This window comes from Macrosteles quadrilineatus, unplaced genomic scaffold, assembly GCF_028750875.1.
Source record: "Macrosteles quadrilineatus isolate MER2022 unplaced genomic scaffold, UCM_ALF_1.0 Scaffold_2__2_contigs__length_208266976, whole genome shotgun sequence".
Lineage (NCBI taxonomy): Eukaryota > Metazoa > Arthropoda > Insecta > Hemiptera > Cicadellidae > Macrosteles > Macrosteles quadrilineatus.
The window spans coordinates 133,473,527-133,487,801 of NW_026542595.1; the positions used below are offsets into that span (position 1 = coordinate 133,473,527).

Below are 14,275 nucleotides of genomic sequence, written 5' to 3' on the forward strand. Positions count from 1 at the left end.
ATTCTTGACTATTTTTATAGCTGCTATAACTCTGTTTTTGAATTAATTTACACTGCATATTTTGTGTTTAGCGTTTAAATCACTAACCCTTAATGTGGATTGCAGATGTAAGATAGTGGAAACAAAAACAATGTTTGAAAAAATATAAAGATGATTCTTTATTTTGCGAATTAAGCTCATTTACCTCAAACAGCTACATAACCTGGCTTCAAACTAAATTATTAACTTTTGTACATTTCCTTGCAAAGAGCATATAATAAAATTTGGTATTTCGATGCTCAAATAATTTAAAACATTAAAGACCAGAAACGGTTTGTTTGTGTAAATGAATCCATATCTCAATTGATTTGCTTGGTGTTTAATAGACAGAGAATGAATATAACAAAGTTAATCGTAACTTAATAAATTGATCTTATCAATAACCTATACTCTTATAACAAAACCAGATTACACATGACTAATGTAATAACAGACTAACGGCTTATGTTGCTTTTACAGTGTGATTCATAACACTATCTGTACGTTATGGTAAGCTACTTTTTCGTGTTATTACATGTAAAATAATTTAGTAAAAATAAAATTAAGATATAACAATTTAGGAAAATTTACTTGTCAATAGAAATAGTTTTAAAACTAACTAGTTTTGCTGTTGCATTAATAATAAGAAAAGAAATAGGACCAAATATCTACATTAATATTTAATTGGATGTCTCAAAGTAAATTACAAATACATAAATAATTAGACATCCACTTTACGCTACTAAATCTGAGGTGCTAAGGCATAAAAGCCTAGATTTGTCATTAATACCGTAGACAGAGCCATCAAAAGGACATCATTGTCATTGTGATTTAATTTCTAACTCCGTACCTTAGCTTTTTATAACTGTTCAGCTTTGTAGTAGAAATATAAAATAGCAGTGTTTTTGAGGAAATTCAAATTCAACAAAACACACACACAAAAACACAAACAAAACACAAATTCAAAGGAAAACCCACCAGTTCCTAATCATGGGGCTTTAAATGATCCTGACAAGTCCTGACTGAAACAGCTGATGTTAGTCAGTAACAAAGCTACACAGATCATCTCACAATATTTTACAACTGAATTTTGGATAGTCAAAGATTCTACAATTATCCTTCACTCATTTTTGGGTTGATCTCCTCTCAATTGATAATGTTAAAACACAAATCTTAGTTCACTTAAATAGGTTAGGCATACAAAGGTCATACTCAATTTCTTGCATGAACCATATTAGTAAATACACAATGAAAGGAAAATTCATGCATTCATGTTTAGGATACGAAAGTACTATAGTTAGTGTTGTTTAGGATTCCAAATCAAACGATGCCACTGGAGTTTGTGAAACGTGAAGAATGGACAAAATTCAGAGAAGAAAAGCCTGACAAGATACTACACCCGGCCTACTGTGTGTGGTACACCGTTACTTGCACCCGCCCATGCAATGATGGGGAATCATGTATACAGAGGACTAAAGGCTTACTGAGGGAACATAGGCTTGACTTCAAACGCAAGGATATCGCCTATAAGTGAGTGAATCTGTGTGTTGGGAAATAAATCGGGTAAAATTCAATATTTTTGCTATACGAATCAGAGAATTAAAATATTAGGGTGGACATCTAGTTTAACATCAGCCATGATGTGAAAAAGTGAGCGAGATTCCCTATATTATTGATTTTTGGATATTGGATTGGATCTTAATTGGCCGTATAGAAATCTTGCAGACCTTTTATCACTTTTGTTTGCTTGCAAATTCCCAATTTTTATTGTACTTTGAAAGTGATACTACCTGGATAGAAGATGAGGTTGGTGCTTGCTCCAGTGATTGGATGTTTCACCAATAAAAATATTTACAAACAATTTTCACATTTGTTACGATACTTGGCTAATAGAGTAATCATATGGTCACCAAGTAGGACCATATAAAATTCTGTTACTTCTTGGTGCTTTAAGAACTGATTTCACCTGTTCTCGATCACTGTTAATGTATGGCTAAAAATCCAGCTGGTAGTATAGTCCGTCACAAAATTTAGATGGTTTAAGAGGAAGGTTGCCTTATTCCTTATTCTTGACCCCCCTCCTTTTTTAGCCTAAAGTATATACCAGCTGATCATAACAAGCTTTTGGCTGTTGTTGCATAGTAAGGGTGAAGTGGAAGGGACAAATTAGCATACCCTCAAATATCCAAAACTTTGTGAACTTTAGTCAATGAGTTTAGTCAATAACAATCCGCACAATGTATTTCACTCCATTTACACATCCCTTACTGAAATGTGCACTTAAATTCGCCAAGTTGGGTCATAATACATCGTGTAATTATATGAAGTCGAGGAAAGATTGTAAACGAAAATGCATAGTCAGCAGACATAAGCATTTGTCATTACTTCACATAAGATTGTTTTTACCAAATTTATCTGTATGAAATCATGAATCTTTTAAATTTAAGAAGAGTTTAAAACCACCATTAAACATAGTAGGTTAATAACCTGTTCAATTAATTATACTCTATGAATATTTTCACGAACCTCACGTTTTTACGTTACAAGGAGATTCAAACATGCAAAGTATTGAGTAATATTTAACATGTTAATGCATAACTCACGTCTTCTTTCAGTTTCCTGATCGGGGACGATGGCAAGGTTATAGAAGCCAGAGGATGGTTCGATGCCCCTGATCTACCAGTTCAATTCTTATCACTCAAACACCAAAGCATCTATATAGCGTTCATTGGATGGTATAAATGTAAGTAGTTAAAAATGTAGCCTATACCTGAAAACATGCAAACGTAAACAAATGTAAAACGCACATGGTGTGAATATTTTTGTAATGCTGTACTTAGCCTATAACATAATTCTACGTGCGGATAAAAAAACGCATAAAACGTAAGCTTAAAATTTTACCATATACGATATTTGTTTTAAGAAGTTAGGTATTTTTACTTCTATAGCTGTATGCATAATGTAACGTTCTTTTCCCTCCTAGGATTCTCCATCTTACAGTCCTGTGGAAATTAAAATATAATTGTGATGATTCAGCAGATGAATATTTTTTCTATGATCATTAACAACCGTTGATCAACATAGGAGATGTTTCAGGAACGAATCCTCCAAATCACTTTAACACTTTAAACAATATTAAATCATACATCACATTGTATTTGCTTACAGATCTCGAGCTGCCAAAGGATCTTTACATAATCGCAGATGAATTGGTGAAATACGGTGTGGAAAATAAATACATCAAAGAAAAATACATTATGAACGATCTTATATCAATTGTGTCTAGACGAAGATGTGTTGGCTGAAATGACTACTAATACACACTATAGGAAATTACGACAATAGATAACTAAATCTTTTCCTAAATATTTTTCAGATGAAGAAATGCCAAAGGAGCTATACGCTATTGGAGAAGAACTAATAAAGTATGGAATCGCAAAAAACTATATCCTGCCGAAATTTATTTTGAATGATCTATTAACGCCTTTCCCACAAAAATTACGTTTGGAAAAAGGTGTTTTTTGGGAAGGATTTAAGAATGATAATACTGTATATGAAATATGATAGTACTGTATATACTGTATATGAAATTTCAACTTAAGGTCTATTTAATATTTCCCTAATGTGGTTAAACATTTTCACAAAACAATCTCTTGTAATAGTTAAATGCCTCAGAAGTGTGTTTGTGTATTAACCGGGTTATATTGGAGAATGGCTGGTCTTGTGGTAAAGCGCGTGGCTTTGGTCTTAAAACCTGGGTTCAGAACCCGCTATCACAAATTACTTTTTGCTTGTGATATAACCCACTCGGTGGTCTGAAGCTTAAGCTGTAGGCTCAACTTAAGATGGATTTTGAAGAGCTTCTTCTTCCAAAATTGAGGTTTAATACACTACATTAAGTTAGGGTCAAATTATTGTTATCAAAACCATAGCATCTTTTAAAACTGCTTAATGTCATCATTCCACGTTATTTAACCATAGGAGCCTCTTGATAAAATGAGTTTAAGCATCTTTACAACCAAAATAACGTACATGTTTAAAATTAGCCCAAGCATTCTTTAATGTGGCAATTTATATCAATGAGTGATGTTTGTTCATTAAATGTTTATTATTTAAAATGACAGCTTTGAAATCAATTTTGAAACCTCTTGTGTATATTGGGGCCTATATTGTATTTTCACATATCTGAGTTTTTTAGTTAGGCAAAATTACTACAGTATTGCAATAACTACTATACCCGTGTTTCGCTACGGGAAATAGAAGCGTGACAGAATAATGTGATTGTTTAGACCTGCTGCATGAAATGAAGTTATACATCCTTGATTAATTTTATATTCAAAGCTTAATTTTACTGCTAAGTTTGATATGGCACATTTTTTGTCCATACGAATGAGTGGATTAAATTGTTAAGGCTACCTTAAACTATGTATAAGTGGCCTTGATGCTTGTTTAAAAATTCTGTAATAGTTGGGTACTTTCTCGACTTATACCTTATTTCCTGCATACAGACCTTTAAGGAGGTTTTAAGACTCTCTTATTGACTAACGCCTATGCGGATACTGCTCTTAGTCTACAACTACAACTACATTTATTACTCTCAATACGAGGGGGGTGAGCCGGTCCAGAGGTAGTGCGCGGGACTTTGGAGCCCATGGTCGCGGGTTCAAATCCTGCCAATCACCAATGGAGGACTTCTATTTGATAATGACACGAGCCTCCAGAGATTGAAGTAATGTGTAAAACTGTTCCGTGCGAGAATCTAGCGACCTAGAATGTGAAGGTGAGAGATAAAAAAACACTGAGATTTAAGTCTTTACGCTGAGTTTTTTCTCTCCACTCGGCTCTGGCAGTCATCCACTGCTCCTGCCTTCATATTTCTGGAGACTCAATCACATTGTCTGGAAGCTCAATACGTAGAAATCTTCGACCTCTCAATGCGCTAGCCCCCCTCTGCCTGACGTAGAGTCACTCTTTGTTGGACGGCTCTCTTATGTAGCTGTGGTGGGGGATATATCCCCTTTTTTGGCGCATTCGTGGTCCCTGGATGCAGGTCATTTGGCCACTGGGGACAAAACAGTAAAGCGGATATGGTGGCTTAACACGCCAACCAGGGGCACCGATCTAAACAACCCCAGGTGTTCCCCACAGGGGGCTCATACCGGTGGAGTCAGGCCCAAAGGTCCAATTGACAAAACACCCCAATGGGGTGCAAATATGCTTTAAAGGGGAAAGTACACAGGACCAGATCCTGGCAAATGTTCTGGGAATTTTTCCTCAGTGCTTTCCCTGTGTACTTTTCCTACGAGGATTACGCTGAGGACCTTTTCTGGTGCTTGATCGTTTTATATTGTGTGTAAGTAGCCTTCATAATCACGTCCAAAATAGCTTAAAATTGTATAGTGGGCAAAAAATATTTTAATAGGTACATTTAAACTGTGTCAACCTCTACTAATACAATATAATTGGTTCTTCAGTATACGACCTCATACGATAAAATCAAAACAATCTTACTCTACAAGTAACGTAGTTGAAGTCTTTATTGCAACTGATATATGAATGGCCTATTACTAATAGAAAAATATAGATTGATAACCCCTATTATTAGTTTTTAAGCAGTACAAGAAATTTTATCTAAATATTGCGTGAGAATTCACACGTTTTTTTAAAGTGTGTGTGATATACAAGTGTGAAAATAAAAACACGTGATAAGGAAAAACGTGGTGACGACTTCACTTGACCATATCACGTGATAATTTAAAACTATGATAGTTAATGTAAATATGTTTCCTCAATGAAAATTAAATGCCGGATCATACTAGTTTACTATTAAAGAAAGCTACAGTGCCTTTTGGGAACTATTGCTCAGGCTGATCGTAAAGACATATTCAAGAAATAAATTTTCACATTAAGTTACTCATTGTATGGAAACATTTTTCTTTCGTCAGTAGGAACTTATTTGAAAAAAGTAAGTAAATGTTCTTATTTTTTTAAATATCACTTACAAAAATAAACATTATGATTGAATTATGTAGGTAAAAAGTATGATGTAATGAGAATACAAGAAGGAAAATAATTGGAAAACATTTCGCAATCGTTTATTGTACAGCAATAAAATATATTGTGCCTGATTCTTTGTAATATAGTTGTTTTTATTAGAAAATGTGGACTGTCAACAATGAATCAATAACCTAAAATTAAATGAAACCAGTTACAATCCTTAACATGTCATTGTAAAAAAGATCACGATAAACAGCCATTCATAAAACGTATTTGACCTACCTTACCATAAAAATAAATTGTTAACAATGACAAAAATACAATTTTCTTGCCTGAGGAAGAACATAAATATTTCAGTAACATATTTTAAGAAATATGGTTCTTATCTGTTCACTCTCAAGGGACAAAAGGGTGTTTCTACCCAATGTTGCTAAAAGATATATTAAATTTTTTACTCAAAGGATGTCTAGGGATCTTGATTCCTCAAAATTTACAAACTAAGTCACGTAAGGACACTTTGTTTCTCTTTGATCATAAATTAACAAATTAAAAAAAAAAAAAATTTAGCAAGTGGTTGGTTTTTCTTGAGTGCCTAGGTCATTCCAACCTAAAATGGTTAATTCCTTTAGAGCCCCCAAAAAATTACCATGTCCACTCAACATTTTTGTAACCTATAAACGATCTGGGATGCTTAAAAATGCTACAAATCTCTCATACCAAGATGTTCAAAATAATTGGATTGTTCCGTAGTCTTTATGTTCCTCAAAATAAAAGACCTCCACTTTCTTTCAGCTTTGGTACATCCAATATACTTTTGGCTATTTTACAGTCAACATCATCTGATCAGGCACTGCCTATTGTTCAAACTTGTTGGTCTAAATTTTGTCTAAGACATCAGTTACTCTTCATATTCCTTTCAAATGCTCCAAAACTAACAAAGTTCTTCCTCATTCCTGTTTGATTTCCCTTCTTGACTCCTTTTTAACATTCTAAATTTCTATTTCCTCCACAGAGATGCCTCTGAGAATAGTGACACGAGAGGAATGGTCCACAAACCCCACCATCAACTGCCAAGAATATCTCAAGATGTGCAACAAGGTGTTCATCCAAAACGCATTCACAACACCTTGTCTAAACCAGGAACGGTGCCAAGGGAGAGTAAGAGAACTTCAGCAAATGCATGCATCCAACTTACTCTATCAGGACATCACGTTCAAGTAGGTGAAGTATTTGATTGTCAAAATATCATTACTATTGCCTTATCCAATTTAAAATCTTCAGTGCGTTTATCATGTCTAGTTTTTGTTGGTAACACTAAACTAACATAAGGGCAAGTTATGATTTGTCCCTTTTTATTTGGTTAAACGAGGAAACTAATCTTAGCCAGTAACAAAGCTACACAGACCATCTCACAGTATTTTACACTGATCCTTAACTTCTTTTGGGTTACAATACGCACCCAGGTGGCGTCCCCATCTCAACTAATTGGAAATTATTGATAATATTTAATTACAGAAATAAGAAGAAACAAAATGTAAACAAAACCACAAAACCACTCACAGCATTAGAGACACACGACGGAACCAACATTTAAATTGTTTTCAGCTGACACCACCTAGGTGCGAATTTTAACCTAAATTTGAGTGAAAGAAGTGTTCAGAATGAAGTCTGGTGATCCATGTTGATTTTTTTACTGACAAAGATCAGCTGTTTCTTTACCCACGATCATTTATTTAAAGACCAATGATTAGGAACAGCTGATTCCAGTTTCGAGCCTTCAAATAGCTTCTGACTTTTCTCGGTATAGAAGCGGAAATCTTTTGATTGTCAAACAGCAACCTAGGTATGGATAACAAATCTAGGAATAAGATTTTATGTTTAATCTACGCCATTACCAACTGAGACGGGAATAATACTGGGTATATTTCAAACCAAATATGAACAAAATATGAGGGCAGAATGGCGTGAGATGGCGTCAGAGACTTACGCCCTATATCGACTTGGCTTTTTCCTTTGGCAAGATAAATTTTAATTGTTATTTAGTTACTTACCGCTAAGGGGTTTGGTTCTATTGTTTTAGTTCTATGGTGGAGAAGGATGACATAGCTTTAAAACTCGTAATAAGCAGATGCCTTCTAAAGTTGTCATTATTTTTCCAGTTTCATGGTAGGGGAGGATGGTAACGTATACGAGGGTCGCGGCTGGACAATTCCTCCTTGCTTACCGAGGAGATTCAACAAGTTGAGATTTCAAAGTATGCTCATCGGCTTCATGGGTGATTATACAGGTGAGAACACCAATAATATTGCAGTATATGTAATTTAATTGATTAATTGAACACTCTTTTGATGTATCCATAATCCATCCATCCATTATCTTATTATGTTTGTTTGGTCTAATAGAAATGTCGCTGAAGTTGAGTCTGTGACAGAATGTGTACTTTCATCGATCAATAGACACCTTCCAACATTTTTAGCCAAATTCAGTTAATATTGATTAAAAACTTGGTGTGATATAAAAAAAATTCGAAATTTACTCGAAGAAACATAGTCATTTTCATTGGAAATAAAACCACAGTGTAGATGCCTATTTTTTCTATCCGCTCATCGATTTTGCTCTGGCATACTGAACTCTGCTGACTAATCAAGTGGTTTTAGTCATAAACTGAACTTTCAAGGCTAAAGTGACGAAGGTTTAAGGCTTTGATGAGTTCGATCCTAAATATAAGATATACTCCATATTCAAAACATTACGCATAAAGTAACTAAACCTCAGAACACAAATTTCTTCTGCTAAACTTCCAATTTTGATTTTCAGCTGAGACGATGCCAACCCAAATTGACGAGGCGACTTCTGACCTGATCAAATTTGGGGTCAAAGCAGGTCATATAGCGGTCGACTACCAATATTACGACATCATGTACCCACAATCCGTAGCTGAAAGAGAAGAAAGAAAATATTATAATGTGTACAGAGAACCTGAACTACATGAAGAACAAGATTACGCGTAGCTTGTTCTTATTTATTTATTTTTATTTTATTATTTTATGACTAATTTATTAAAGTGCTGGCCATTAATTGTTTGTCATTTCCTAAATAATATTCTTAATAGAATACATGCTAGGTTGGATAGGTTTGTTTTGATAGTTATAGTTAATTTAATGTTTTATTTTTGTAATTAGAAGGCATTGCATTTAATCACAGATAAGCATAGGACGAAGAGTTCTCTTACACCTACACCTCTTAAGGGAGAACCATTTCCTACTTTTCATTTTGTACAAAATGTAAACATATTCCATGACTAAATTAAATCAAGTTCTATAGTCATTACATTCCCAGTAACCCCCTAGAGTGTGTAGATTTTCCGAAAAGAATTTATATGAACGAATTTCCTAAGGGCTGTGCCCCAACAGCTGATTTCCTAAGGGTAAAATAAAATGAAACAGCTGTCAGTGCAATTAACAAGTGCTTGTTTACTTTATTGAATTTGCTATGGTGTTTTATTTACAATGATCAAATGTGGGTGGTATTAAGTAAGAAGGTTTTGTTTGGTTAAAGAAAGGTAGTAAAGGTTTTAAGATATTCCTCACATTTGTCTTTGTAATTTATATACTAATTGATAGGTTAAGAGGCTTGACTACATTTGAAGGGTTGAGGTTAAACACTTTTTCATAAAGCATCAATATCAAGCAATTGATGCTATTGTTACACTAAGCTATGTAGTTATAATATTATGGATCTATTGGCGTCAAATATAATTAGGGGATTTAAAGGTATGCAGGTTTACATTTTTAAAGGAGTTTTTCTTTTCAAATTTATGGTAAGTATGGAAGAACTCATTGTTTAGGTTGATGAAATGTTGGTTCATATTTCAATTGTGTCCTGTAACAAGTTAAGGTTATTTAAGTAAGTGACAACTTATCAACTGCGAATGCTGAAGGCCTGCACCTAGGGTCTTAACTCAATTGTAAAATGTAAACCGTTTATGCTATTGTGTTCTTATTTTTCCCTGCGTTTCAGGTGTTTTTATTTGTTGTAGCGTAACTCATTGATTAGGTTGCTAAAAATGTTTACTTATATCTCAATTGTTTCCTATTACGTTAAGCTAATTTAAGTACGCGTCAACTTATCAACTGGATGGAGAGTCGAAGTAAAGCGAGTATGCTGAAGGCCTGTGCCTCAACTCCTCAACTTGGAAAATGTAAATTCTGTTTACGTTATTATGTTTTTATTTTTTTGCGGTGCTTCAGGTGATTTATTTGTTGTGCAGAACTCAACTTGAGCTAGGTGGAATAGGTTAGATTACTGAAATGTTTACTTACATCTCAATTGTTTCCTGTTACGTTAAGCTAATTTAAGTACCAGCCAACTTATCAACTGGATGGAGAGACGAAGGAAAGCGCGTACGCTGAAGGTGGTCAGCCTGGTCACTCTGACTCTACAGAATGCTGTCTTAGGACTCAGCATGCGATACGCCTGTACCAGAACCGGTGACAAGTTCCTCCCCTCTACTGCCGTGGTTATGGCTGAGCTGGTCAAGCTGGTGACCAGTCTAGCTCTCGTGTATAAAGAAGAAGGCAGTCGATGGATAGCAACCTTACACAACATTGTGAATCAACCGATGGATACGCTCAAAGTGTGTGTGCCTTCGCTCCTTTACATCATCCAGAACAATCTCTTGTATTTGTCCGCTTCCCATTTAGACGCAGCAACATATCAGGTAACCTACCAGCTAAAGATCTTGACAACGGCTATGTTTGCTGTGACGATGCTCAAGCAGAAGTTGCTAGCACAGCAATGGGCTTCTCTGGTGCTTCTGGCGATGGGAGTAGCAATGGTTCAACTGACCGGTGCCTCTGACACTGCTGAAAACAACGCTGAACAGAACAGACTCATCGGCTTTGCCGCTGCTATCGGTGCCTGTGTCTTGTCGGGTTTTGCAGGCATCTATTTCGAAATGATCTTGAAAGGATCTGACGTTTCAGTTTGGACGAGAAACGTTCAACTCAGTTTTCTCTCGCTTCCGTTTGGCTTGTTGGCTTGCTTCGCTAAAGACCTGAGTGCCATCAGCAACAACGGTTTCTTCCACGGATACGATTGGTTCATCGCTTACTTGGTTGTACTACAGGCTGGTGGGGGACTAATGGTGGCTATGGTGGTTAAATACGCTGACAACATATTGAAAGGGTTCGCCACTTCTCTAGCGATCGTGATATCTTGCATAGTATCTGAGTATCTGTTTGACTTTACGATAACATTTCAATTCGTTTTAGGAGCTGCTATGGTCATAGCTTCAGTATTCCTTTACAGTTACAGCCCAAAAGCGAAACTCGCTGAGAGCGTTATGGACTCAGCAAAAGAATCTTTGCTCAAAGTTTAACTGTTTTCCTTAAGAAGATTCAGCATTGTGTTTGTAGGGATCCAATCAGGAGAATCTTTTGTAATTTTAACCTATTTAATATTTGTGTAAAAAAATTTAACCCTTTTTTCCAAAAATTTGGTTTTTTTTAAGTTTGATATCGAAAAGATTACTCTTTTAGTTTTTATGTTTTCTGTGTCCAGTGAAAGGAACTAATGACATTTTAAAACTACATGTATAGTTTTGGTATGAATATGTAAGCAATCTATGTTTTATGTCCATTTAAAAATAAAACTGCCATTTTACAAAAACAAAAACCTTTTTCAACAATAAAATTTGCAAAATTTGTCAAATATACAAGAATATCTAGTAGCTAATATCTTGGTAACTAAAAAAATCCATCTTCTTGTCATTTTTTGTTCTGTAGTTGTATACAATTTTCTTTCTGGAAACAAGGACAATTTCATTGGTAATTAATCGTGATTTTGATCACAACAAATATCAGCCAATATGTCAGCACAGGTTAGAACAGGTAACTATATCTATATTCTATAAAAATCTACTAGGTAGAGTACAATTATTTTTTAATCCAAAACTTGACTTTTAGTAGCTATATTAATCCCACGATCTTGAGAAAAAATTATATATCACAGTAGATTTCCAGTAGCCTAGGCTAACTAATATAAGTAGGCTACTGCGATATGTTTTCTTGTTTTTTTTTTTTATATTTGCATTACATTCCTAGCATTTCTCTCGGACAACAATTATTTTTCTTCCTTATGCCCTTTTTTCATTGGAATTATAAATATATTCAAAAATATTAACTAAACATACGGCCTATTCACTACAACACCAACAAACTTCGTCAACAACAACATAAACTAACAGCTGAGAGCAGTAACAAATATCAGCTGGTTTGTTGAGCTTACAATCTGTGTTCCAAAGAACCCTTATAAGCAAAATCATATTCTAAGCAGACTTATTTACTACTAGATGAAACCCGTCGAAATCGACGGTCACTGTCAAGGCTTAAGCTAATTATTCATCTACGGAAAGTTAGGATCTAGTGGATCTAGTGGAATATACTTGAAGTGAAGTTGGCTTTTACTCTTAAACTGTTAGGGACCTCCTCGTTTATATGGTTGTGCGGCTTCATTGGCAACAAATAATTCAAATTACATAACAATGCCGCATTTCCAAAAAGCAATAAATACTGAAAATTGGCTGTTACGTCAATATTGACGTTTACATGCATTGTTAAACAAAGTATCTTATAAAGGATGATGTGATCAAGTTTAAAAGGAATATGACCTTTCTGTCATGATAGTAGCTGCTTAAATAGTATTAACAACAACCCAGTAAATAGTATTAGTAACAACCCAGTGAGCCACGGTCTGTAATATAGATCACTTCAAATAATCTGTCAAGATAGATACTATTTTAGGCCAGGTTTCTGTGTTTGGTTGTTATTACACACGATAAGAGCACAATAAACTTCTTTTGCAGATAATAATCTGCTGGAGAAATATAAGCCGAATTATAAATGTCACATTGTGAGTTTGAGCATTTTGTAACTGTATACCCATACATTATACATATACCAAGTTACATAGTATTTTGGAGGCTGCTGCTCAGTGCACTTTAAGAATATATTTTTAGAGATAAATTAAATGGTTTTTGTTGCTGATTAGCGTTAGTAAACATGCACAACCCATTTCGTTATTCTAATAACATTCAAAGGCTCTCTAAGAGTTCAAATTCTTATTTGTATACTTATCCATATTATGTTTTCACTAAGTTGAATTAACAACATCGAAGTAAACTCTCTGAAAAGTCTGTAGTAAATTGCAGTTTTACAGCTTAATGACTTTCTAAATCATGCACATATTTGTACATAAATATTGTAAACTGTTTTATCCAGTTGCTGTAAACTACTATTAATTTAGCAAAATATGGACACTGGGGGCAAAGTGCCCTTCTGCACTTGTATAATTTTTCCAATGATTGAAAACATGTATAACAATAATCTCGTGAACCTATGACGATCTGTGTGATAGAACAGGTTTCTTAAGAAAATATTTTCTTAAATAAATTTGAAGTGTTCGAACACAATTTAAGTCCTTGATCATTGGGCTTTTAAGTTCCTGACTAATGAAACAGCTGATCATAGTAACAAAGCCACACAAGGCATCACACTATTCTACACTCATTCCTAACACCGCTCTGTGTTCAAATACGCACAGAGAGGACGTCCCCTTCTCAAAGGGTAATGATAATCATTAAGTCATAGAGTTATACTATTTTATATTTTATACATCAGAGCCATTTACACTGTAATTGATTGGAATATGTATTCCCTTTATCCAAAAATATAGAAAACTATTTACGTAGAACCTCTTTAATCCGAACTAATTGGGACCGGGGGTAGTTCGGATTATTGAATAATTCGGATTACAGAACATATTGTTGTTTTTACATAACAAAGCTAGGAAAAAGTGAAAAATGCTTTATAAAGTAAAATACAGTGTTTATGTAATACAGTAGTAAACATAAGGAATAAACAGTAGGCCTACTATACATTACAATTGAAATAACTACGGTGAGTGTATCAATAAATACAGTATACATGCAATAAAGAACTACTGTACTGTGTATAGAGTACAGCAATGAGGCGTTCGGATTACAGGGGTTTGGATTAAAGAGGTTCTACTTCAATTAGTGGGGAAATAAGTTTTGATTATAAAATGAATTCATAATATGTAATTATTTTATACAGCAAATCTAAAGAACAGCATCATTCTCTTCCGCATTCATTTCCCGTTGCAAAGCACGGATAAAGCTTCTTCGTAAAGTTCGATATAATAATAATAATAATAAGTGTTTGAATTTTACGTCAGTCGT

At 34.5% G+C, this 14,275-nt stretch overlaps 3 protein-coding genes across 4 annotated transcripts; all 3 read left to right on the top strand.

The window, feature by feature from the left end:
* The first annotated feature begins 450 nt into the window (after positions 1 to 450).
* On the top strand, positions 451 to 3,582 carry LOC128983903 (peptidoglycan recognition protein 1-like). 2 transcript variants are annotated; one of them, XM_054403163.1, is made up of 4 exons: positions 451 to 528; positions 1,330 to 1,548; positions 2,634 to 2,761; positions 3,187 to 3,582. In XM_054403163.1, the coding sequence occupies exons 2-4, from the start codon at positions 1,346 to 1,348 to the stop codon at positions 3,321 to 3,323; spliced, it is 468 nt and encodes a 155-aa protein (XP_054259138.1). In that variant the 5' UTR covers positions 451 to 528; positions 1,330 to 1,345; the 3' UTR covers positions 3,324 to 3,582. The 2 variants fall into 2 exon arrangements, with proteins under 2 accessions (XP_054259138.1, XP_054259137.1); XM_054403162.1 differs by having other exon boundaries at positions 3,395 to 3,582.
* A 2,199-nt stretch (positions 3,583 to 5,781) lies between these two features.
* Positions 5,782 to 9,082, top strand: LOC128984164 (peptidoglycan-recognition protein 1-like). Its single transcript, XM_054403457.1, has 4 exons — positions 5,782 to 5,983; positions 7,028 to 7,232; positions 8,175 to 8,302; positions 8,833 to 9,082. The coding sequence occupies exons 2-4, from the start codon at positions 7,030 to 7,032 to the stop codon at positions 9,024 to 9,026; spliced, it is 525 nt and encodes a 174-aa protein (XP_054259432.1). The 5' UTR covers positions 5,782 to 5,983; positions 7,028 to 7,029; the 3' UTR covers positions 9,027 to 9,082.
* A 1,314-nt stretch (positions 9,083 to 10,396) lies between these two features.
* LOC128984910 (UDP-N-acetylglucosamine transporter-like) lies at positions 10,397 to 11,474 on the top strand. Its single transcript, XM_054404279.1, has one exon. The coding sequence runs from the start codon at positions 10,397 to 10,399 to the stop codon at positions 11,393 to 11,395; it is 999 nt and encodes a 332-aa protein (XP_054260254.1). The 3' UTR covers positions 11,396 to 11,474.
* The last annotated feature ends 2,801 nt before the right edge of the window (positions 11,475 to 14,275 follow it).